General features: G+C 36.1%; 1 protein-coding gene across 1 annotated transcript; it reads left to right on the forward strand.

The window, feature by feature from the left end:
- Positions 1-10,509: 10,509 nt before the first annotated feature.
- Positions 10,510-25,515, forward strand: LOC142643168 (cullin-4). Its single transcript, XM_075817715.1, has 17 exons — positions 10,510-11,021; positions 14,843-14,958; positions 15,070-15,416; positions 18,125-18,305; positions 18,531-18,653; positions 18,770-19,057; positions 21,674-21,799; positions 21,931-22,032; positions 22,121-22,174; positions 23,217-23,323; positions 23,422-23,482; positions 23,579-23,710; positions 23,837-23,974; positions 24,100-24,180; positions 24,382-24,462; positions 24,582-24,662; positions 25,146-25,515. Exons 1-17 carry the CDS (start codon positions 10,649-10,651, stop codon positions 25,257-25,259), a joined length of 2,505 nt encoding a protein of 834 aa, XP_075673830.1. The 5' UTR covers positions 10,510-10,648; the 3' UTR covers positions 25,260-25,515.
- The last annotated feature ends 647 nt before the right edge of the window (positions 25,516-26,162 follow it).

A 26,162-nucleotide genomic window follows, 5' to 3' on the forward strand; every position in this document is an offset into this window, starting at 1 on the left:
AATCTCTACAGGAAACTCGACAGTGTGATGGAAACATATCAAATAATTCGCACAAGAACAAAACTAAGGGGAGCAACTGCTTGGGGGTTAAAAATACCAAAAGTTTGAAAGGCTCTAGGAACCTAAAACGCTCATTATTCAGCTTTGGGAGCAAAGGTGATTTTTCATAGGTAGCAGAGGCTCAGAAAGGAAGTGAATAAGGTGCGAATGGAAGAAATCTGGAGTGTTCTAACTCCATGGCCAATAATCGGCTGGGCCATTTGGTACAGAGGGAGGGCAGTGGCGATTTCAGACAAGGTCATAGCCCAAATTCAAGCTGCGCCAATAGAAACTCCGGGGTGGTTCGAGGAAGAGCTGGGCCAAGCATGGAAACAGATTTTTCCCATTACTCCGTCGAGCATCAGAACTAGGGAACTGCAGTTGGACCACAAGGCATGGAATCTTATGCCCAACTTGTGGTGGAAATTCCTCACGAACATTCCAACGATCTCATGGGAAGCAGCAGAGGAGTTGAACAAGCAATGACGACCATCCGTGGTGCCCTATTGGGACGAATCAGGATGGATAATACAGGAAAGGAAACTGGTGGATTTTCGGGGAATGGTATTGGCTCATATTGGGAATCACCCAACGCTGAAGTTTATTCAAATCACGGCCCCAGTGCAGAGGTGCAATGTACTACTGTGTTGCAAGGAGGGTATCCTGGGTATTCTGAAGTGTATGATAATATGGAAACCAGAATGAAAAGCTTCCAAGAGCATTTTTAGGAGGATGGGATAGAGTATTGTGGAGTCGGCGATAATGAATGCTAATCCACTTGAGATTGAGGTACCTTTAAGCCAATTCGTCAAAATGAATATTTTATTGTGGAATTGTAGAGGAGCCTTGAATGCTGATTTCAAAAGAAGAATTTTTGAAATGACGATCAATCACCGCTCTTCAATCATGGTTGTTACGGAGACGAGGGTTGGTGAAAAATAGAGCAAGGAAAATTATCAAAGGATTGCCGTATGATGGGTTCATTACTACTGACACCATTGGCTACACCGGGGGCTTATGGATATTATGGAAAACCGAGGAAGTTAAAGTTTCTCCTTCATCAACCTCAGAATAGGAAATTCATGCCTTTATTAAGGTGCACTCCTCTAACTTTACCTGGCTTATCTGCAATTTATGCTAGTCCTAAGTTAGTTGAAAGACGTATACTATGGAATAATTTAAAAATTGTAGCTCAACTCCATAATCTTCCGTGGTTAATGTTGGGGGACTTCAATGAAGTTTTGTGTGGGGAAGATAAGTTTAGGGGGAACCAAGTGAACCTAAATAGAGCTCTTGAGTTTAAAGACTGTTTAGATGAATGTAACATGTTAGATTTGGGATTTGCGGGCCCTAAATACAGCTGGACAAACCGCAGGCCCATCACAAGCCTTATTTTGGAAAGAATTGATAGGTGTTTTGCAAATCTAGGGTGGAGACTACTTTTTCCAGAAGCTGTAGTAACCCATTTGCCTAGAACCTTTTTGGATCACTGCCCGGTGCTCGTCGAATTATGTAAATTTAGTGCAAATCATGTGAATAAACCGTTTCAATTCCAAACGATGTGGCTTCTTCACCCGGAATTTTATAGAGTAGTACAACAAGCTTGGACTGAGGATAGAGTATTACAAACTATTTTAACGGATTTTGTAGATAAAGCTAAAAAATGGAATGTAGAAGTGTTTGGCAATCTGTTTGCAAAAAAGAGAAGGGTGCTGGCTAGACTAAGTGGCACGTAGAAAGCCATTATTGAAAATCCAAATGAATTTTTGTTAAAGGAAAATCAGCTTTTGTCAGAACATTCTCATATTCTTATGCAAGAGGAAGAATACTGGGCGCTCAAGTCCAGACTAAACGCAGCCTCGTTTGGAGACCGTAATACGTCTTATTTTCATGTCTCCACAGTGGTGAGACGCCATAGAAACAAAATAAGGTGCATCAAGGATGCAATGGGGAATTGGCTATCTAAGGAAAATGAGATTAAGGAGCATATAAGAAGTGGTTTTAAGAACCTGTACACCACGGAGTTAAGGTGGTCCTCCATGTCCTCGGATGTTTCTACCTTCTTATGCTGCTACTTAACAGAAGGATAGTGCAAGGATTGCTTGTGATGTCACGTTGGAGGAAATTAGAGCAAGTCTTTGGTCTCTTAAACCGTTCAAAGCCCTAGGACCAGATGGCCTACATGCGGGATTCTACCAACATTTTTTGGTGGACATTAAAAATTCTATATATGAGGAAATCAAAGGAATTTTTACTCATGGTGTTGTGCCAAGTTATCTAAATGAGACGTTAATAGTTTTGATTCTGAAGTGTCAAAATCCAGAATTGTTGAGCAACTTTAGGCCCATCAGCTTATGCAACTCTATTTATAAAGTTGTCTAGAAGATCATAGTGGCCCGTATCAGACGCCACCTTAGTAATTTGATTGCTCCTGTTCAAATTGCCTTTGTGCCTGGTTGAAGGGGAACAGACAATGTTCTCATTGCCCAAGAACTTTTCCATACATTGGATTTAAAAAAAGAAGAAGGAAGATTTGGCTACATGGCTATCAAACTAGACTTAGAAAAAGCCTATGACAGGCTTGAGTGGAGTTTTGTGTGAAGAGTTTTACAAGCCTTTCACTTTCCCCCAAAAATTACTAAGATTATAATGAGCTGCATTGCGAGTACAAGTACATCCATCTTGGTTAATGAGGGTGCTTTACAATCTTTTGAGCCTTCTAGGGTTATTAGACAGGGAGACCCTTTATCCCCGTATATTTTTATATTATGTATGGAGTACTTAGGCCACCTTATTGAGAAAAAAATGCGTATATGGAGTTTGGACTCCTTTGAAGGCCTCTAAGGAAAACTTAGGCTTTTCCCACCTCTTTTTTGCGGACGACATCATATTGTTGGGAAGGTGGACCTGGCTGCCTATGATGCAATGGTGGATGTGCTTGGAAAATTTTGTGCGGAATCAAGCCAAAAAATTAGCTTGGCAAAATCTCGCATATACTTTTCTCCAAACGTTAATGAAAGCTTAAAGGAGGAAGCTTGTGAGAAAATGGGCATCCAAGAAACGCAGGAGATTGGAAAGTATCTCGGATTCCCATTAGGACATAGAGGGGCGAATAGAAGCCCATATAAGTTCATTGTGGAAAAGCTCAAGAACAAACTAGCGGGGTGGAAGGAAAAATACTTATCCTTTGCTGGTCGTGCGGTTTTAATTAAGTCTATGATGGCTGCCATCCCAAATTATGTGATGCAAGGAGTGGCTTTACCTGCCCACATCTGTGATAAATTGGATAAAATTAATAAGGACTTTTTATGGGGCTCCACTAATGAGAAAAAGAAGATGCATATGGTGGATTGGAACAAAATTATAAGGTCCAAGGAAGAAGGGGGCTTAGGAATACAAGCGGCCAGGGTGAAAAATATAGCTTTTTTCTCCAAATTAAATTGGAGAATGTATCATGAACAGGATGCTTTGTGAACTAAGGTGTTGCTTAAAAAGTACTGTTCCAATTTGAGAATAAGATCAAGAGATCCGGAAAAACTTTCGTCTTCTCCGAATTGGAAAGTAATTAATCTTGGGTTCCCTATCTTTAAAAAAGGAATATGGTGGGGAATTGGAAATGGACATGGAGTTTGGGTTTGGTCAGACAGCTGGATTAATGATGAATCTCTTCGGGGCATGGTTGAGGGATCCCTAAGGCAAGAAGAAGTGGATCTGACAGTGGCTACTTTGTGCCGAGATCATGAATGGAGATGGGAACTCCTCTCCTTTGAAGTTCTAGAATCAATCAAGAATAAAATTAAAGCCATCCCTCTTCAATTCTTTGGAAGTTGAAAAGATACTATCATGTGGAAATTTACTAAAGATGGTGAATTTTCTACAAGTTCAGCTTATCAATTAACCTTTCAGCCTGATACAACAAAAACCAATTTCAAGAGCAGTGGATATGGAAGTTGAATATTTTACCAAGGATAATAAGCTTTCTATGGTTGTGTGTTCATGGCAGCATATCAGTGAAGTGTGTGTTGGCAGAAAAGGGTATCAACTGCAATAAGGTGTGTCCTGTGTGCAAATAGCATGATGAATCTATAGTCCACCTGTTGCAAGATTGTGTCGTAGCTCGGGATTTATGGTGTAAGCTGGGTGTTCCTCCTTCTCTTATTAATTCCTTTAATGAAAATTTTGTAAGTTGGCTTAGAATTAATAGCTTGAGTACTGTTAAACATAACACACACATTCATTCCTTAGTGCACGGTATTTTTGTATGCGGTTTGGTGTTTGTGGAAAAACAGGAATAATGTGGTGTTTGATAACAGTACCCCAAATCCTAAGCTAGACAAACTCTGCTTGGGTTTATCTATTGTAATGAACACATTGTTGCAATAAATTAACCGAATTATTTTTGTCAATTATTTACAATCTATTCAAATAAGATTCGTGAAGTGATAGCCTATTATTCCAATATATTCAAAGTAGTAAATTGATTATTGTAACAACATATATATCATTGCATCAAAGTTGTTATTAAAATATCTAGAGTTCATTGTAACAATTTTTTTATTGCACAAATCTATTGCCTCAAATTTTATTGCAACACCTCACATCAACTATTGTAATAACTCTTTTCTTTGTAACAAAACATTATTCTCTTGTAGTAGTTACCTTTTTCTTCCTCAACTTTAGTGTTAATGTATTTGGGGATCCTCATATCACAATATGCAATAGAGGATTTTAGTGTGTCCTTGCAAAAAAAAAAAAATGATCAGATGAATTTCCACACTTGTCTTCTCTATTGCTCTCTATTGCAACCATGATGATACCGTTTAATTGTGTTTTTTTACTTATGCTATGTATTTTTGCGGCTATTGTTCCTGTCATAATTTTTATTTTACTGTAACTCCCCCTTCTTGCTAGAATGGCCATTTCAACCTACAAATCTAATAGAAAACTGAAGTTTGATGTATAGGTTTTGAGTAATTGATACATGCTAGGCAAAACCGAAGGTGTTTTTTTTTTTTTTTTACTGTAATTGATGAATTTTCAACGCTTGTTGCATAATTGGTATTTCTTTGGTTTTAGATAGGTTATAATTCCATTATATAAATCAATGCATCCATTATATTTTTTTGGCAAATGTTAACAAGTACCATGCGGTGCTTGTTAATGTTGCACTAATGTGGGTCATATTTAATAAAAAAAAATTAAATAAATAGAAGAAAAAAAACCTAAAACTGACCTCGCAATTTATTTTAATATATTTTTTTCTCTCTATAAAGTTGGCCCTATAACCTAAAAGTTACAAAAAAATGACATAAAGCTACAATAAAACTACAAAAAAAGGACAATAGGCAACAAATAATGGGCACCTTATGGTGCCCGTTAACACAACCCATATATATTTTTTTTTTTACTTTCTTTAGTATAATACCTGGATTGGAACATAAAAGAGGACTGGTTAGTATTTAAGCCCTAAGCTAGTCATATATTAAATTGTGCCTTTTCTTACTCATGACTATGCTTCATGCATCTTCTAAGGTAGGTTTGGTATGCTAAGGTTGTGTTTGGCAATATGTAAAATATTTTTCAAGTGTAAAATATTTTTAGTTGTTTGTTTGTGTTTTGGAAAATTTGCTGGAAAAGTATTTTTAGTATTTGGTAATGCATGGAAAAACCTATTTTCAAAAAACTCAACCACCACAGTCACCACCATAAAGCCAACCACCACCGGCCACTACAAATCCAGCCACCAGCCACCAATAACCACCATCAACCACCACATAACCAATTAACCTGAAAAAATCATAATCAAAATCAAAACCTATTAATCTCAAAATTAATATATAAACCCATCTACCAAAACCCACAACCCACCACCGTTGAATCCCACAAACCACCCCAGCCATCGATCCACCACCCCCAATTGGCCACCATAAAAACCCACAAACCCACAAATCAATCCACCATCAATCCTCCAAAACCCAAGAACAAATGTTATTTTACAAAAAAAAAAAAACAAAGAGGGCAGTGATGATGTGGGTGGGGGATGGGTCGAGGTGGTGAGATTGTTGGGGTGAGGGATGGGTTGAGGCGGCGAGATTGATGTGTGAAGGATTTGGGCTTGGGTTTGATAGAGATGGAGGAGCAAAGGTCAAAAATGGAAGAGAAGAGAGGAAGCTTGGCTGGTTCGGTGGGGTGGCATGATTTCAGCTGGTCCAAAGCTTGGCTGGGTTCCTAACTCATTCTCTTCTATCTCTTTCTCTCTCTCTCTCTCTCTCTCTCTTCATGTTTTTAGTCCGTAAAAATGGGTTTGAAGGTATATTAAGGGTGTAAATAATTTTACAGGTGAATGGGCAAAATTTTATAGTCAAAGTAAATGGTTTTCAGTTTGTCTGAGTTTTACATGTGCACTTAAACACACATTGGGGTGTCAAATATTTTCCCAATTTCATTTATACCCAAAACAACACACAACCTAAATGAAAATTACAATACAACTAGAAATTTTGGACTTTTAGAAAATGGTTTCCACATATATTTATAATTATTTGCTACGTGTTCGTATTTTTTTAAATAAAATAATTTTAGTCCAATTTAGATATTGCATTAGCACTCTCTAATGCCACATAAGACCTAAGCTAATGAAAATAGACTGAAGGACAAAAATTAGTAGCTTTGGAAAAGTTTAGCGACAAAAATAGAATATTTGAGACCTTAGGAAGACAAACTTCTGTAATAGTTTAAAGATGAAAATGATGTTTTATCCAAAATGGTCCATTGATGTATTTATTTATAATAGGGACTTACTCGACATTTCCACTTAAAACATCACACGCTAACAGAATAGCATCCCCCTTACTATCCTATAGTTTCTCGGCTCAGACAAAGCTCTACGCTTTGTAGAGAAAGAGAATAGAATAGAGAGAGTAATAAACAAAGGTAAATATCATACAATGCCCTCCTCTTCTTCTTGATCACACCTTCTTCAGAGGAATTTTCACACTTGTCTTCTCTATTGCAACCATGATGATAGCGTTTAATTGTGCTTTTTTACTTATGCTATGTATTTTTGCGGCTATTGTTCCTGTCATAATTTTTATTTTACTGCAACTCCCCCTTCTTGCTAGAATGGCCATTTCAACCTACAAATCTAATAGAAAATTGAAGTTTGATGTATAGGTTTTGATTTAGTAATTGGTACATGCTAGGCACATGCTAGGCAAAATCGAAGGTGTTTTTTTTTTATAATTTTTTTTACTGTAATTGATGAATTTTCAACGCTTGTTGCATAATTGGTATTTCTTTAGTTTTAGACAGGTTATAATTCCATTATATAAATCAATGCATCCATTATATTTTTTTGGCAAATGTTAACAAGTACCATATGGTGCTTGTTAAGGTTGCACTAATATGGGTTCCATTTAATAAAAAAATCGAATAAATAAAAGAAAAAACATAAAACTGACCTCACAATTTATTTTAATATTTTTCTCTCTCTATAAAGTTGCCCCATAACCTAAAAGTTACAAAAAAATGACATAAACCTGCAATAAAGCTACAAAAAAAGGACAATAGGCAACAATTAACAGTTAACGGGCACCTTATGGTGCCCGTTAATACTTAGGGTGAGCAAATGAATACCGGAGCTGACCCAACCGACCGGCGCCGACGACACCGTCCCGACACCAGTGCCGACTGAATGAGCCGATGCCGGCGTTCGGAGGGCAAAGCACGTTTCGACGCCGGTGTGGTGCAATCACCGGATCAAAGAAGGCGAAACCGATCTACACCGATACCAGACCCAGTATTTGTTTTTCTCCCTACAGTTTGGATACGGCGTCGTATGGGTGTTATTATAAAAAAAAAAAAAAAAAAAGAAACAAGAGAGACCAGATTAAGACAGAAGCTACGAGCAGAAGGAGTGCTGTTTCGGTCAGTTCTCCATTGTTCTTTAAAGTTTTTAGAGAGACCAGATTTTGAACTTAAAACATGCAGAATGGATTGTTGGGTAGGTAAGGTAATAAATGGGAGAAGATATTTAACAATTTTATTACTTTTTTATTCAACAATCTGTTACTTCAAGTGCTTTTATCTATTTTTTTAATTATATTATTGGGATTTGTATGGCACACGTGATAGGTAGCCTAAGTTTCACACAATTTCAATGATGAATATAGCACTAGTGGGTTATTCAGGGGGAAAAAAAAGTAAATCTAAAAAAAGAGAGAAGAATAAGAAGAAAAAAAAAACTAATATGATGATTCTGATAAGTTAATTAAGCATTTTTTTAATATTTATTTCATTAACTTGTATTATTATTTAACTAAATAAAAATAAAAATACGTAATACATTTTTTTGATGTTAAGACTTGAGACTAAATAATTTGTATTATTTGATATTTAGTTATTTACTTCTTTGAATTGCTAATTTTATGTTGTATAAGAATATATATATATATATATATATATATATATATATATATTTATTTATTTATTTTAGGCAACCCGAAACACTTTGAAACGGTACGCCGAAATAGGCCGGTACCAAAATATTTAATTTTACTGGACAAACCGAAACAGGATCCGAAACGGTATCCATAACAATGGTTGTGAGTACTGTGTATCATAGGCATAAAATAAATGACTGTGTTTGTGTTTGACTTTAGTCCCACCTAGGCTCTTACTTTAATATGTCTATGTATTTTTCTCAGTTCAAAAAAAAAAATGTCTTTGGATCATTATGGGTGAACAGATATATATATATTTTTTTATGTGAATAGATTTTTTGAACATTTTTTTGATGTGAACTGATTTTTTTATGTGAACAAACTTTTTTTTTTGTTAATGTTTCAAATCAAACCGACCAAACCGATTAAACCGCACCGCTATAGATTGGAAAACCGACCATAATCGGTATGCATCGGTTTTAATTATTACAAAACCGATCCCTATCGGTTCGGTAACAAATTTAAAAAAATACCAAGCCGACCGAACCGCGCACACCCCTAGTTAATACAACCCATAATTTTTTACTTTCTTTAGTATAATACCTGGATTGGAACATAAAAGGGGTCTGGTTAGTATTTAAGCCCTAAGCTAGTCATATATTAAATTGTGCCTTTTCTTACTCATGACTATGCTTCATGCATCTTCTAAGGCATGTTTGGTATACTAAGGTTGTGTTTGGTGATATGTAAAATATTTTCCTAATGTAAAATATTTTCAATTGTTTGTTTGTGTTTTGGAAAATTTGCCAGAAAAGTATTTTCAGTATTTGGTAATGCATGTAAAAACCTATTTTTAGAAAACTCAGCCACCATAGTTACCACCATAAACCCAACCACCACCGGCCACTACAAACCCAGCTACCAACAACCATTATTAACCACCACATAGCCAATTAACCTGAAAAAATCATAATCAAAATCAAAACCTATTAATTTCAAATTAATATCAAAACCCATCTACTAAAACCCACAACCCACCACTGTTGAATCCCATAAACCACCACAGCCACCGATCCACCACCCCTAATTGGCCACCATCAAAACCTACAAACCCACGAATCAACCCACCATCGATCTTCCAAAACCCAAGAACAAATGTTATTTTACAAAAAAAAGAAGAAGAAGCAAAGAGGGTAGAGATGATGTGGGTGGGGGATGGGTTGAGGCGGTGAGATTGTTGGGATGGGTTGAGGTAGCGAGATTGATGTGTGGAGGATCTGGGCTTGGGTTTGATAGAGATGGAGGAGCAAAGGTAAAAAATGGAAGAGAAGAAGAGACGAGGAAGAAGAGAGAAGAGAGGAAGCTTGGCTGGTCCGATGGGGTGGCATGATTTCGGCTGGTCCAAAGATTGGCTGGGTTCCTAACTCATTCTCTTCTCTCTCTCTTTAGTTTTTTAGTCCGTAAAAATGGGTTTGAAGGTATATTAAGGGTGAAATAATTTTACAGGTGAATGGACAAAATTTTACAGTCAAAGTAAATGGTTTTTAGTTTGTCTGAGTTTTACATGTGCACCTAAACACATATTAGGGTGTCAAATATTTTTCCAATTTCATTTATACCCGAAACAACACACAACCTAAATGAAAATTACAATACGAGTAGTAGTTTTGGACTTTTAGAAAATGGTTTCCACATATATTTATAATTATTTGTCACGTGTTTGTATTTTTTTTAAATAAAATAATTTTAGTCCAATTTAGATATCGCATTAGCACTCTCTAATGCCACATAAGACCTAAGCTAATGAAAATAGACTGAAAGGACGAAAATTAGTAGGTTTGGATAAGTTTAGCGACAAAAATAGAATATTTGAGACCTTAGGAAGACAAACCTCTGTAATAGATTAAAGATGAAAATGATGTTTTATCCAAAATGGTCCATTGATGTATTTATTTATAATAGGGACTTACTCGACATTTCCACTTAAAACATCACACGCTAACAGAATAGCATCCCCCCTGACTATCCTGTAGTTTCTCGTCTCGGACAAAGCTTTACGCTTTGTAGAGAAAGAGAACAGAATAGAGAGAGTAATAAACAGAGGTAAATATCATACAATGCCCTCCTCTTCTTCTTGATCACACCTCTCCTTTATTTTCTTCTATTTCATGTCTCTCCCCACCAAACGCTCAGCCACATCCACCACCTCCAACATCAACAACAACAACTCTTCTTCTTCTTCTTCCAATCCCAACCCCACATCTCCTCCTCCCTTCTCCGCCATGAAAAAGGCCAAATCCCAAGCCGCAGCTCTCGACCCCAAAAACGGTCTCCACCACCAAGACTTCAACAGCAACAGCAACAACAACGATGTCGTTTTCGACCCCTCTTCCATGTCCGTCGACGACGATTTCAAGCCTCACGACTCCTCCGCCCCTTCCCTTTCCCCAACTCCGCCTCGCTCCGTCGCCGCCAATTTGGCCAGAAAGAAATCCCAGCCGCCTCAGCCCACTAAGAAGCTTGTCATCAAGCTCCTCAAAGGTTTCTATCAATTCCATCAATTTTTTTTTTTTTTTAGGGTTTCAAGATTTTTCAATTTTTTTTGTTTTTGTTTTGGGCTGAAAATTCTTTGATTTCGATTTGGATTTTTATGCAATTTACTTACTGTTTTGGATCTGGATGCTGATTCAACAACCTTAATTCTAATGCAATTTGGTTTACATTGGTGCATTCAATTGTGGAACTTATAAGCTGAATTTAGGGCACTCTATTTTCTTAATAGTTCAAACATGAAATTACTACCGTATCTTCTTGTAGTTCACCACATAAGTAAACTATACATGGACTTTGGCTTAGTGACACTGCACTGAGCCCTAACTCAAGGATTGGCCCGATTTGGAGTCGGCGCCTGACTAGTTTTGGAAACATTAATGGAACAAAAACACGGCCGGTGTACTTATTCCAATGAAGAGAGTGGGTCTGTTCATTGCTGACATTTTCCAAAATTATTTGGGGGGCGAGATTGGGTCTGTTAGGCAATAGATGACTTGTCCTCATGGGAATGGGAATGTGGCCATTGCTAATAAATACACAGGATCTTTGCCCTCACACCAGACATCAAGGAAATGGAGTTTACCTCGTGAATACTAAGCTATTGCTACAAATTAAACAATATCGTTGCAGTGAGGTCGTAAAAGCCATTGAACCACAAACTGGATTTGGACTGCACCTGTGGTGCATAAAGGTACATTGGGAGTGCTGCAAGTGTTGGACCATGCTTCTCGAGATTAGCTTCTGCTTTAACTTTCAGGAGGAGCTCAGACAGTGTACTGATGTGCTACAGAATGTTACAGAGCATCGCCAATGTCACCATGATGTGATTTTTCCAAGTTAGATCTGGTCTTGGCATATTATTATTATTATTATTATTGTTATTATTTTTAACTTAGTGGATGGAACTATGTAATTCTCTTGAACCCCCAGGTTTTTTATACTCCAAGTGGAGGTACTGCTGGGTGTAATATATATATATATATATGTGTGTGTGTGTGTGTGTGTGTGTATATATATATATATATATATAATAAGTGCTCTTAAGCTAAAAGTACGAAGCCCCAAGGCTCCAGCGCTTTTTGCCTTGGACCATGCTTTTGGAGATTAGCTTCTGCTTTGACTTTTAGGAGCAGCTCAGACACTGTCCAAATGTGCCACAGAATGTTACAAAGAATCGTCAATGTTACAATTCTGTGATTTTTCCAAGTTAGATCTGGTCTTCGCATATTCATTTTTGTCCCTGTTCTGCAATTTTGTGTAGTGGTAACTTGTGGTTGTTTTCAACCCCTCTTCCATGTCTGTCGACGACGATTTCAAACCCCATGACTCCTCCGCCCCTTCCCCTTCTCCAGCTCCGCCTTGCTCCATTGCTGCCAATTTGTCTAGAAAGAAAGCCTTGCTGCCTCATTCGGCCAAGAAGCTCGTCAGAGGTTTCTATCTATTCCATCAATTTTTAGGGTTTCTGATTTTTCATTTTTGGCTGAAACTCTAGGTTATAGGTTTAGTTCAGCTTCGATTCTTTGATTTTGCGTCGGATTTTTATGCAATTTAGTTACTGGATGGAATTTGTTGGGTCTGGATGCTGATTCAACAACCTTATTTCTAATGCAATTTGGTTAACATTGGTGCTTTCAATTGTGGAGCTTATTAGCTGAATTTAGGGTTTTTGGCTCTCTATTTCCTGAATAGTTGAAAGTTGAAACATGAAATTACTACTCATGGTAATAGTATGCTTCTTGGTCATCTCAACTCTGGTTGTCGACGGTTACTATCAGCTAGTACTTCAGTGGCCACCAACCTATTGTGTTACCGTCAACTAATGTTCCTCTTGTAGTTCACCACATAAGTTCACTATACATGGAAGTTGGCCTAGTGACACAAATACTAATCAAAAACCAAACTGCACTGTGCCCTCCCTCAACTCGCTGATTGGTGATCAACCAGGAATGAACCAACTGCTCCCGATGTTGCTTAAGGAAGTTGGAGTCACCTGACAGCTTTTGGAAATATCAATGGAACAAACATGGCTGGTGTACTTATTCCAACGACTCCACATATTTCAACACTATGTTGGCACTGAAGAGAGAGCTGGATGCCAAGTTCCAAAGTTGGGGGGAAAGAGTGGGTTTGTTCATTGCTGACATTTTCCAAAATTATTTGGGGGGAAGATTGGGTCTGTTAGGCAATGGATATTTCCAAAATTGGGTTGCGGGAAGAGTGGGTCTGGTGGGCAATCTCCAACTTTGGGAAATTTTGCCGTTGCTTGTAGATAGACGATTCGTCCTCATGGGAATGGGAATGTGGCCATTGCTAATAAATACACAGGATCTTTGTCCTCACACCACCAGAGGTCAAGGAAACGGAGTTTACCGCATAAATTCTAAGCTATCACTACAAATTAAGTAATATTGTTGCAGTGAGATCATAAAAGCCATTAAATCACAAACTGGATTTAGACCACACCAGTGGTGCATAGAGTTACAGTGGGACTGCTGCAAGCGTTGGAACATGCTTCTCGAGATTAGCTTCTGCTTTAACTTTCAGGTGGAGCTAAGACACTATCCAGATGTGCTACAGAATGTTACAAAGCATCGTCAGTGTCACGATGATGTGATTTTTCCAAGTTAGATCTGGTCTTGGCATATTCATTTTTGTCCCTGTTCTGCAATTTTGTGTATTGGCGTGTAACTTGTCCTTGTCATTCTTCTTCTTCTTCTTGTTGTTTTGGTTTTTTTTTTTTCAACTTAGCGTATGGAACTATGTTATTCTCTTTAACCCCAAGTGGAGGTACCACTGATTGTAATTCTCCTAATTTAAAATATATTATATTGTCCAAAAGATTTTTCACCTATCAAAAAAAAAAAAAAGTCTTAAAACTTGGATCTTGTTAATGGGAAGTGCAGCATTTAGATGCATGATGTTTGACACGATCTGACTTAAGCAATAAGTTTCTTATGAGGATAATGTTGGGATACAATTAAATTATCTGTATTGAAGTAGTGGGTTTAATATTGTGGCCCCAAATTTCAAGCTATTGTTTGGAAAGACTTACCTATAATGCAGAGAGGGTTCTCATTCCACTCTGTTGGCAAATTCAAACAGCTAATTTTGAGGATTTGAAATAACAGCTTGAAGGTGTTATTTAAAATCCATAAAATTTGAGGTTGAAATTCTAAATTTATCTCAAGTGTTCTAACTGAAATGACTTGTAAGCTTCTAACATATGCTGTTTTTGGACAATACTTGTGTTATCTACACATAAATTCCTCTGCATTTGATAAGCTTGATTTTGCCGGGTTTAATAAATATGTAAGATATTCTTATTAGGTATTGTTATTATTATCATTGGTTTTTAATCAAGTATTGTTTGTGATTGGCCGAGAAATGTGCAACGTCTTCTTTTTCATTTGTCTTTTTTAACCTAGCTTTAATTTGTCATTGGTTTCCATGGTTTGTGATGGAACTATTTTGATAAGTATTAATTTGTTTTGGCCATGGCAAGTTAATTGGTGTTGTTTTAATAGTTCTTTTGTTGTGTGCCTTCCATGTCATGTTATACCTAGAAAAAGAAAAGCTGTAAAAAGTTGTATGTAAGCTAAATAAGAAGGAAAAAAAGCTATGGCAAGCAAGCACATGTATGTTTCACTTGCTAATAAAATTGTGAGAGACCAACAAAAGTCATGTTGAAGTAGAAAAAAACTAGTAGCAGTCGAGTTTGGAATCCAAAAATGTTCTTTACTTTCACTATTATATAGAAGAAGAGGGACTGATGTATTTCCTTCTTAATTTCCCCTTTTGTTTCTCTGAAGCCAAACCAACACTGCCTGCAAATTTTGAAGAGGATACATGGGCAAAGCTGAAATCTGCTATATCTGCTATATTTTTAAAGCAGCCCGATCCTATTGACTCAGAGATACTTTATCAGGTGGAATCTGCTAAATCTTTCTTGCTCTTTGTTTGGGATTCAGATACCTTTTCCAATGTAAAATTTCTCATGCATTCTGATTGCTTAGCTAACGCATTATGTTTTGTTTAGGCTGTTAATGACCTTTGTCTACACAAATTGGGGGGAAATCTTTATCAACGGATTGAGAAGGAGTGTGAAGCGCACATATCTGAAGCATTGCAATCCTTGTTTGGCCAAAGCCCAGATTTGGTGGTTTTTCTCTCACTTGTCGAGAGATGCTGGCAGGATCTTTGTGACCAAATGTTGTTGATTCGTGGTATCGCCTTGTATCTAGATAGAACATATGTAAAGCAAACACCTAATGTGCGATCATTGTGGGATATGGGATTGCAGCTTTTCCGCAAACATCTTTCATTATCTCCAGAAGTTGAGCACAAAACTGTCACAGGCCTTTTAAGAATGATTCAGAGCGAAAGGTAAATATTTATTCTTCTGAAGATATGCAAGCCATCATACATCTCCTCCAAAAGGTTTTTGATATTCTTTTTCCTTGGTTCTTGATGCTGTTTGTAGTTGCATTAATAAGTGTTTTAGGTGTTTACATGGAGGTTCCACAGAAGTTTCACATTTGGTTTCATAGGTGCTATTCTCTTTTGAGCCTTTATGGTCCTTTACTTTCCTCCAGTTACACATTTTTAAGTTTCATAGGTTTTTACATGGAGGTTCCCATAACGATGCTTATTTTTGGTATCTCATATTTTTTATTAATCTTAATGTAGTGCTTGTGTGTTAGCGATCACTTATTGTAACTTAAAAATGATTTTATCTATTTCGAAGTGCCTAAATTTTAAATTACAGCAGGGCCATGAGATAAGGTTTGGTTATATGAACTACTTATATTCATTTTTCGGAAGTGGCAAAAATGACATTTCTCCTACAATCTTGGGGATTTGACATTCACACAGGCCCCTGAGACTAGTTATGGGAAGGATGTTGTTCTTAAAATTGTCTTCACGGAAAGTTGGATATAAATTCTTGTTGGCAATGGTTTAGAAGCCTGTAAACCTCAAGGAAGATGCCAAAAAAGAAAAAGGTCCTCCAAAGGCGATTATGCAGTTATGGAATGGGTCATAAGAAGATTAGTTGCGATTGAATTTACTCTGTCAATGCATGTAGTGTATATGTTTCTATTTCCATCATCAAAATAAATAGGAAATAATTTTGTGGGTGTATTTATGAATATAATTTCAGCTATCTTTTTGTGTATGCATCTCTTGTGATTTGTTGATGGTATATGAATTGCAAAAAGAAATGATATCTTGGAACCAGCTTGATGCATGTAGGGATGTGTTGTCAAGAAAAATAGTATTTTCTTTGTATATATATGCCACATTTATAAACATCAAATGCTATAAGCATGTAGCCAAAGAAATTAATTCCCTAAATTAAAAATACAAAGTTGAGACTTAGGGGGTGTTTGGTTTAGCCATTTTCATCACTCAATTCTCAATTTCCATCACTCAATTCTCAAATTTCATGGGCCCCACCTCAGGTTCTCTTGTTTGGTCTTTTTTTCTTTTCAATTCTCATATCTCATTACTCAAAAAATTGAGTTATAGTGATGGAAATTGAAAACAAGTTTTGTTAGTAGTCAAGTTATAGGAAATGAGTTAAGTGGCATACTTGTAAAAAATTTCAAGTTGCTAGGACCCACACAACTGACCGGTCACTATCAAGTCAGACACAGCACTAAACTCATTTCATCTTTATCAGTAGAGGAAAACAAACACACTATTCACCTCACTCAAAATTTTTCTGCTCATCTCATCTATGATCTCTGTCTCTCTTCTGATCTTAGTCCAACGGTTGTTTCGTTGATCTCAGCTCAGGTGAACGTGAATCTCTGTCTGTCTGTCTGTCTGTCTCTGTCTCTCTCTCTCTCTCTTGTTCTCTCATCTCTCTCGGCCTCTCATCTCTCTCAATCCAACAAACCCTCCCTCCAACTCAGCTCAGGTGAATCTTCTTTGTTTCTGACCTTGGTGGGTTCTTTGGGTTTTATGGTTAAAATTTTTGTGGAATTTTATGGGTTCATAAGGTATTTTTCTGGGGTAACAGCTGCACAACCATGTGGAGAAACTGGGTTTTGATTCAGATGTTTATGCTCAGAAATTGGGCTTTGATTTAGATGAACAACCATGTGGGAATATGAGTGATGCACGTAAGTTTTTTGATGAAAGTCCTCTTTTGGAATTGGTTTCATGGAATTTGATTTTTGGCAGGTTATGTACAGGTAGGGAATGTGGAGAATGCCAAGTCTATATATGAGCTTGGAAAGAAAATCAAATTGAAAAAAATACAAGTAAAATAAACTTGCAGTGAGTTTTGAAACTTGGCGGAAAAATCAAATTGACAATATGATTTGGTTCTAAAATCCCATGCCTGATGGATGGCTGTGGCTTTTTGTTACTCTTCGTTGGGTTCTGAGATGTAATGGAGTATAGGACCAGTCATGCAGGTGAGTTGAAGTAGAGGACAACATTACCGTTCTGACTAAACAGTAGAGGACAGCAAGTTAACTTAGCTTTTTTAAGAGAGAAAGCCAACTGGATTTGGGATGCCAAACATGGTGAGAATGAGTTATGAGGAAATAGGGAAATAAATATGAGTTATGAGCTATAAGATGTGAGTTATGAATTGTGGGTTATGAGTTTTGAGGGAACCAAACACCCCCTTATCATCTGATTTTTGGACTTCCCTACTTGGTGAATTCCTGATTTTGGTGCTAGGAGTGTAATGTCTGCATAATATCAGTCCAAGATAAAAAAGATTCTTTTAGTGTCAAGAACTTATGTTTGATTTGTATAGAGCCAACTCCTAGTTGTCATGGAATTCTTCTTGTTGAAGGCCTGGCACTTTTTATTTCTCTTTGGCATCGTTTGATTGTTTAATCATCTTAGAAGAAGTTGACCCCCTTAGAAGTCTGATTGAAAAATTCCATGTCAAGGTGATGTTTTTATGCTGGCAATTTTCTAGCATGTTCTTTTCCCCTTATGCTTGTAATAGTCATCTTTATGGTCAATGACTTTCTATTTTTCCTGTTTATTTTGTTGGTGGTTGGATTCATTACCGTATGAAGAAGCTTGACATTTCAACTTGTGATTTGCTGTTCTGTTTGGTATTTCAGATTAGGTGAAGCAGTGGATAGGACTCTCCTTAACCATCTCTTGAAGATGTTTACTGCATTAGGAATTTACGCAGAAAGCTTTGAAAAGCCATTTCTTGAGTGCACGTCTGAGTTTTATGCTGCTGAAGGCATGAAATTCATGCAGCAATCAGATGTTCCAGATTATCTGAAGCATGTAGAGGTGCATATTCCCCCCCTCTCCTGGTTTTCCTTATCTATCTTCCAACTATAAGTAATTCTCTCTTCTGTATAATCCTTTTGCTGTATCGTATTGTTAGTTGACTATATGTGTAAATCACTTGAAAGTGGTTTACTGAATGACAATTTTGATCTATCTTGCCATCTGATTCTACATTACATGATTTCTGTTAACTTTTGAACATATGTAATTACAAAATTGCTGCAGACAAGGTTGCACGAGGAACATGAAAGATGTGTACTCTACCTGGATGCTTGTACAAGAAAACCACTAATAGCAACTGCAGAAAAGCAACTCCTTGAACGCCACATATCTGCCATTCTTGATAAGGTGTGAACAAGGACATGGCTCTCTCATTCTACGCATAGTTAATTCTTGCCTTCTCTATATAATTGGCCAAGTTTTTCATCCTTTCTAAACCACTAGGCTTTTTATGCTCTTTCCAGGGTTTCATGATGCTAATGGATGGGCACCGTATTGAGGACCTCCAGAGGATGTATTCACTGTTTTCAAGGGTCAATGCGCTTGAATCACTTAGGCAAGCCCTTAGCTCATACATCCGCAGAACTGGGCAGGGCATTGTCATGGATGAAGAGAAAGACAAAGATATGGTTTCATCCCTTTTAGAATTTAAGGCTTCGCTTGATACAATATGGGAAGAAAGCTATTCCAAGAATGATGCATTTTGCAACACCATTAAGGATGCATTTGAGCATCTCATCAATCTTCGTCAGGTAATAAGTTGCCCATTGGTCTTTCATGTTTCTCTTGTTGGCTATGTTAGTGATAAACTAAACAAAATGGATTATCTATTGCATAGTTGTGGATAGAGAAGTAAAATCAAAGGAATAAAAACCTATAGAGGTGAAAGTATGAATTTTTTAATTAGTGTGTATTAAGTTCTGGTTAAATTTAGAGTTACTAGAAAGCGCATAACTTCATTTTGGGTGCCATAACTGTGTCATATTCGTGTCGGACACTTGATACTCCTGGGACACTTCTGCATGTGTGTTCCAGTCATGACCTTTTAAAAAAGAATATGCAGGACATGGCCGGGACACGAACAACAAGAACCAAATACCCTTTCTCAAAACAAAGAGAGTATTCATGCTCTGAAAAATAATATTTCATTTGAAAATTAACAAATATCTTTATTCTTGGTTTGTATTCTAATTTTCTAAACATCCTTTAATAGTCATAGACTTGTTTTATTATTCATTATTACTCTTAAATTGATATTTATTTAACATTATATGAAAAATAAATGCTTAATACTATATAGAAAATATAAATATAAATATTTAATAATTATTCAATAGACGTGTCCTGCCATACTTGTGTCCCATTTTTTCAAAAATTGTCGTGTTGTACTTGTACCCATGTCAGTGCTTCGTAGTTTTTTTTTTAATTTTTATTTATTGAATAGTGCTTCTTAGTTAATAACACTATTATCATTATCCTTTATTACCAGCCTTGGGATGAGATTTAAATTGATAAAGTGCTATTTATGTGCTGTTAACTCTTCCCCTCCTCTCAACTTCACTTGAGAATTAGAAACCCAAGGGGTCGGTCTAGTGATTCCCAAGGCCTTATGAGATCTATGAGTTCTTAGGTTCAAAACTCCTATCCATCATCTTGGGGCCTCACCCAAGGGATTCTTTGTAATTATTTGGTGTGTGTTAGATGGGGAGATTACACATACTCGGGGAAATAGTTAGATGCTCGAAGAGCTTTGGACACCCCTATTAGAGAGAAAAAATTAAAAATAAAACCCTTCATAGGAGAATTATATATATAGCAATGTTGTTGAAAGCGCTGAGCGCACTTAAGCGCAAAGGCCTCTTGGAGCCTAGGCGCAAAGCGCAAGTGCACGCTTGATCGATGTGAAGCAAACATTTAAAAAAAAAAAATATTAATGGTCAATACAACAATCAAGTGATCAATTAATCATATAAATTACATTAAAAATTTTTATATAATTAAATAGCATTTATATAATTCTCTTGTGCTTTACAAAATATATGCAATCATGATATTTGATGGCCATGATTAAAAAACATGGTTGAATCAAAATAGAAGTATAGAACCAAAAAGGCAAAGGCTAAAATGTACTAGAATGTTAAGTAATGTTATCTTTGACTAACAAAATCAATGCAAATATGCAATGCAATCTTAATCTACGTAATCATCATTCTCATTAAGCAAGATCCTCATTTAGCAAGGGACCATCATCATTGTCATTAAGCAAGATTTGAAGTTGAAGCACCTAAAAAAAATTTTAAAAAAAGAATGTTGATTAGATGATGCATTTATATGGTGAATTGGTTGACCATAATTTCCTTCATTTTCCAATTGCTATGGATTTGTGGTCTATGGTTTTGGGTTTATTTCAAGTAAGTTGGGTTATGCCGAAGTCAATTATGGGGCTCCTAGCTTGTTGGCAAGGTTGCTTTGGTCATTTGAAGATAATGAGAGATCCATATCATACCTCAAGTTATTTTTCTTTAGAACCTTAATGGATTGGTTGTCTGCTTTACGAAACCAATATTTCTCTTCTTTTCTTATAGTTCTTGATTTATGTAATTTTTGTACTTGATTTGCTTGGCCCCTGTACACTTCCCATGTATTAGGGTGTCCCTTTTTGATATCAATAAATCTTATTACTTATTAAAAATGATGCATTTATATGGGATTTATAAACATAGGAATCAGAATAGCCAAAGTCTGGGAGACTAGCAATTCCGGATTAGCTAAGTTTAAGTCTTTTCTGGATTAATGACAACTATTTGTGATCAGTGTCTATCCATACCAATTTTATATGTACATTTCACTATCTATCCACACACACTCACATTTCACTAACAATACAAATCCGTCCTACAAGAATTCATAATTTTTATATTAGAAATTGTTAATACCTATCAAAAATATTAGAAATTGTTATTAACAAGATTTTGGTGTGCATCCTGCATGCAAACTGTCAGATCAATTAATTCAGTTGCTACTTGCCAGGAAAGATACCTAATCTGACTCCAGTAATAAGCTCGCCCAACTGGTGCAGTGACCTGCATTATTTGCTTTTTCATAGTTGTATCGCGTTCTGCCCAACGCACATCAATCATACTGCTTTAGTTGTCAAAATATTTGAGTATCCTAAAACAAAACTAAGAGTTCTTGAAATCCCATGGAAGTTTCTCTCTCTCATGGTGGGAGTTGTTCTCGGAAAGATTAATGATTGAGGAAATCCTTTACTTGTTAAAATCTGCATCAATCTTATGTTTGTTTTGTTTTGTTTTTCTTTTTTATCTATCAAGTCATTATTTCTGACATATTGGTGCTTCTTTTCATAGAACCGACCTGCTGAGCTGATTGCGAAATTTCTGGATGAAAAGCTTCGTGCTGGGAATAAGGGTACTTCTGAGGAAGAATTGGAGGGTACTCTTGATAAAGTTTTGGTTTTATTCAGGTTTATTCAGGTTAGTTTGACTATTGGATTAACTAACAGTTCTATTGTCTGGTAATGGTTGTTTTTGCTATTTTTTACATCTCATGTTTTTCATTTAAAATGACACTGAGAAACATGTCGTATTCTTGCTTATTAATGAAGGGCAAGGACGTGTTTGAAGCATTTTATAAGAAGGATCTTGCAAAAAGGCTGCTTTTGGGAAAGAGCGCTTCTATTGATGCGGAGAAATCCATGATCTCTAAGGTTAAGGATTGATTTTTGTGACTCACATGTATTTGCTGCATGTTTTTCATCTATTCATTATGCTGACAAGTTTTTGTTGCTAATGCAGCTAAAGACAGAGTGTGGCAGCCAATTTACAAACAAACTTGAAGGAATGTTCAAAGTATGCTCATTTGTTAATCTGTATAAATTTCGGGTTTGAAAATTGTCAATTATCATTAATGCTATTAAAGATGATTTCAAAATGTGGGGCAACCTTTATGGGAAAGGCTCGCTTCCAATTCAAATCCTTCAATTTTAATCCAGATGTAAGACACATTTAAGAAATCCAATGGTCCTAAAAAAACACATGTAAATCACACAAAATCAAATAAATACAACATTTCTCACATCTGGCTAAAAATTGAAGGGAATTGGAGGGGATCTTATCCCAACATTTAATATCATCTAGATGATGTGGCCTTGATGATGTGTTGATGTCATGAATGGGATGGCAGCTTTTTGTCTGATTTTCCAAATCTGGAAGTTTACACTAGGGTCTTACCTGGTTTGATGGAAGAACCCTGTTCATTCCAGGTTTAACCTGCAATCTACATATTAAATTATGGATTAGCACCTTGGTCTAGGCCTAACTTTTGGTGGATTTATTAGGGGAGCATGTGTTAGCTTGCAATTCTCTTGAGCAATGTAAGAATCATTTAGGCATACAAAATTCATGTTTTCACCATTAATATACACTTAAGATTCGCGTGTGACCAAGTGCTTGCATCCTGAGTACTGGATCAACTTTTTATGATGCTTCAGGAATTGAGACTTTAAATGGACAATAATATGAAGATCAATGCAGCACTGTGCTGACAAGTTATCGTCTACTGTGTTGTGTATAATTTGTACTTAAAAAAAAGTATTGTGTAATTTGTATTAGTGTAGTTCAGCAAGAGGGAGATGTAGTGTTGGGTTGACTTTCTACAGTAAGAAGTTCATCATATGAGATTCTGTAGTCAATTTGTTAGCCTCTATATTATCTGTATCACTTCATTATCATGATTTTGCAGTGTGCATTTTGAGCTTTTATCTTTGAAAAAGCTTAGTAAATGATTTTTCTATTCTTTGTTAAGAAACACTCACCATATGAGCTTTTATAATGAGTTTGTATGGGGTATTTAATGATAGTTTCTGTGTTTTCTTTTGTGAAAATTTTTCAGGACATTGAATTATCAAAAGAAATAAATGAATCCTTCAAACAATCATCCCAGGCCAGGACAAAACTCCCATCCGGGATTGAGTTGAGTGTACATGTTTTAACAACAGGGTAGGTCTTACTTTGTTCATTATCTTCAAACTCAATCTGACTTTTCATTCACTTAATATTCCCAAGTAGCTTCATTGGTTTTGGGTGACCAACTGCAGGTACTGGCCAACATATCCGCCCATGGATGTTAGACTTCCTCATGAATTGAATGTCTACCAGGTTGGGGGAAACCACCAAATAGCTCTTTCAACTGTAGGTTGTTTCATTATGCTTCTGAGCACCTGTCTCAATCTTTTCTTTTGCTTGGTGCAATAGGACATTTTCAAGGAGTTCTACTTGAGCAAGTACAGTGGGAGGCGCTTAATGTGGCAAAATTCGTTAGGTCATTGTGTGTTAAAAGCTGAATTTCCTAAAGGTAAAAAGGAGCTGGCAGTTTCTCTGTTTCAGGTTGGTCTCTTTTAGGCCATTATGCTTTGTTTTGCTTTTCAGTACTCTCTATTATTATTATTGATTTTGCCTACCCAAGTGGACAACTTATAGTGTTCTGGTTATACCATATGACTTGTGCTACAGACTGTTGTTTTGATGCTCTTTAATGATGCTGAGAGGCTAAGCTTTCAAGATATTAAGGACTCCACTGGAATTGAGGATAAGGAACTAAGGAGGACTTTGCAGTCCCTTGCGTGTGGAAAAGTTCGAGTCCTACAAAAGGTTGGTAGTCAAGCATTGCAGTATGTGTATTTAAGAAACGTACTTGTAAAATTGAAGTGTTGGATTACTTATTTATTTATTTATTGGTTAACTATTTCTGCTTTCCATAATTATATGTGCCACAGATGCCCAAGGGTAGGGACGTAGAGGATGATGATTCATTTGTGTTCAATGATGTATTTACTGCTCCACTTTACCGTATAAAGGTAAATCTGTTTGTATGTTAAGTAACAACAGCGTTGATTAGATGATCCTGAACTTGCATAAGTTTGACAAGTGTCAAAAGTTAATATGTGAAATCAAAGACTTTCAATTTTGACTTTGGGTGAAAGAACTGTTGGACTTTTGAGTTTTGGTTTCCACTCATATGATGGAACATGAAGCTAACATTGCATTGATGGGAGCAGGTAAATGCAATACAGATGAAGGAAACAGTGGAGGAGAATACAAGCACCACTGAACGAGTTTTTCAGGACCGTCAATATCAGGTGAAACCTATGTTTGTGTTACTATTCTATATAGAAATATGCACATACTAAATATTATTCTAGATTCCCAACTCAAACTGAACTTTTCTAATGTAATTTGTTTTCTTGATAAACCATAGGTTGATGCTGCTATTGTACGAATAATGAAGACAAGAAAAGTGCTCAGTCACACACTTCTGATAACTGAACTCTTCCAACAGGTAAATGTTTTATGCTTTATTTATCTTTTTCTTTTAAGGGTCCGGTTAATGTGTGCATGGACACACATTAACCATCCATTTTAGGAAAGTTTTTATGGGAAATTGAAAAAGTTGTCAAAACAGTTAATTACCTTTTCATTTTTACATAAAAAGTTTTCTAAAATAGTTTACTAATATATGCCCTAAAGGCACACGTTAGTCAATCCCTTCTTTTAATATTGAGATCTCTACAAAGTAGGGCCCATGGAAAATCAAATATCATGGCAAGCATGTGCTATTGGCTTCCATGTAAGAAGAGAAAATGGTTAAATTTACAAAATCATTGAATTTATGGAAGCCCCTTCTGAACTCAGATTAAACACAATGTGATTGATGACCTGAGAGGCATAAAATGGACGGCCCAACTATTTTAAATTTAAGATGAATTGGATTGTATTAGTGATGTGGGGATGTTTTTTTTTTTTTGCCTTCTCCTTTGAACAGCTCAAATTTCCAATAAAGCCAGCTGATTTGAAGAAACGTATTGAAAGCCTTATCGACAGGGAGTATCTAGAGCGTGACAAGAACAACCCGCAGATATACAATTACTTGGCATAATCAAATCTTTTTTAATCTATTTGTAAATGACAAGTGAAGCTTCAGTCTTCTACATAATGGAAGATAGAAGACTGCCCCTTTGTCTGTCTGTACAGTAGTTTGTAGCTTTCATTTTTGTTGTGTTTAACACTATAAATGTAAAGCATATTTAGTTGCTGTTTTGAAATTCTCTTCCTTCAGAGGACTTGGTATTCTTGATAATAATCGGCACTTTTTGGCAATAGGTTTTTACTGGAATGAATCCAATTGTGGTCAATTTCATTTTCCTATTACAATATTTTATTTTCTTCATATCTCTGAATCAATCTTTTTCATTTGGAACAGCACTGGCGTCCACACCCTCACTTTTTTTCTTTGCCGAATGTCCATGCCCTCACTTTAGAGCACTCACATAAGTGGGCATATAATATTGTACGCCCACTATAATAATGTATATTTACTCAAAAAGTACCACATGTAATGCTGTACACGCCCACTATAATAATATATATATTTACTCAAAAACAACACGTTCAGTTTATTTATAAGGATTTTATTAACGTGTGCTCTAAGGGTACACAATAATATATTATTTAAAAAAAAAGTTTTATTGGGAATTAAAAACGTTTTACAGCCTTTTCAATTTTTTATAAAATGTTTTCAAAAATAGATAACTTAATGTGTGTCCTTAGGACACATATTAACCGGATCTTATTTATAATACCGTATGTTTATATTTTTGTAATTATAAATGTATACGATTATTGTAGTTTTGTATTTTAATATTTTATTAATTTTTAATTATTTTCTCATTATTTCATCCTTCTTCCTTTCTCTTTCTTCCTCTCTTCTTTGCTTCATTGATGGTGCCAAATTAGTCATATAATGTAGAAGTTTTTTTAACGGATGGGGTATTTGTTATTA

The sequence above is a fragment of the Castanea sativa genome, chromosome 7 (genome assembly GCF_040712315.1).
Source record: "Castanea sativa cultivar Marrone di Chiusa Pesio chromosome 7, ASM4071231v1".
Lineage (NCBI taxonomy): Eukaryota > Viridiplantae > Streptophyta > Magnoliopsida > Fagales > Fagaceae > Castanea > Castanea sativa.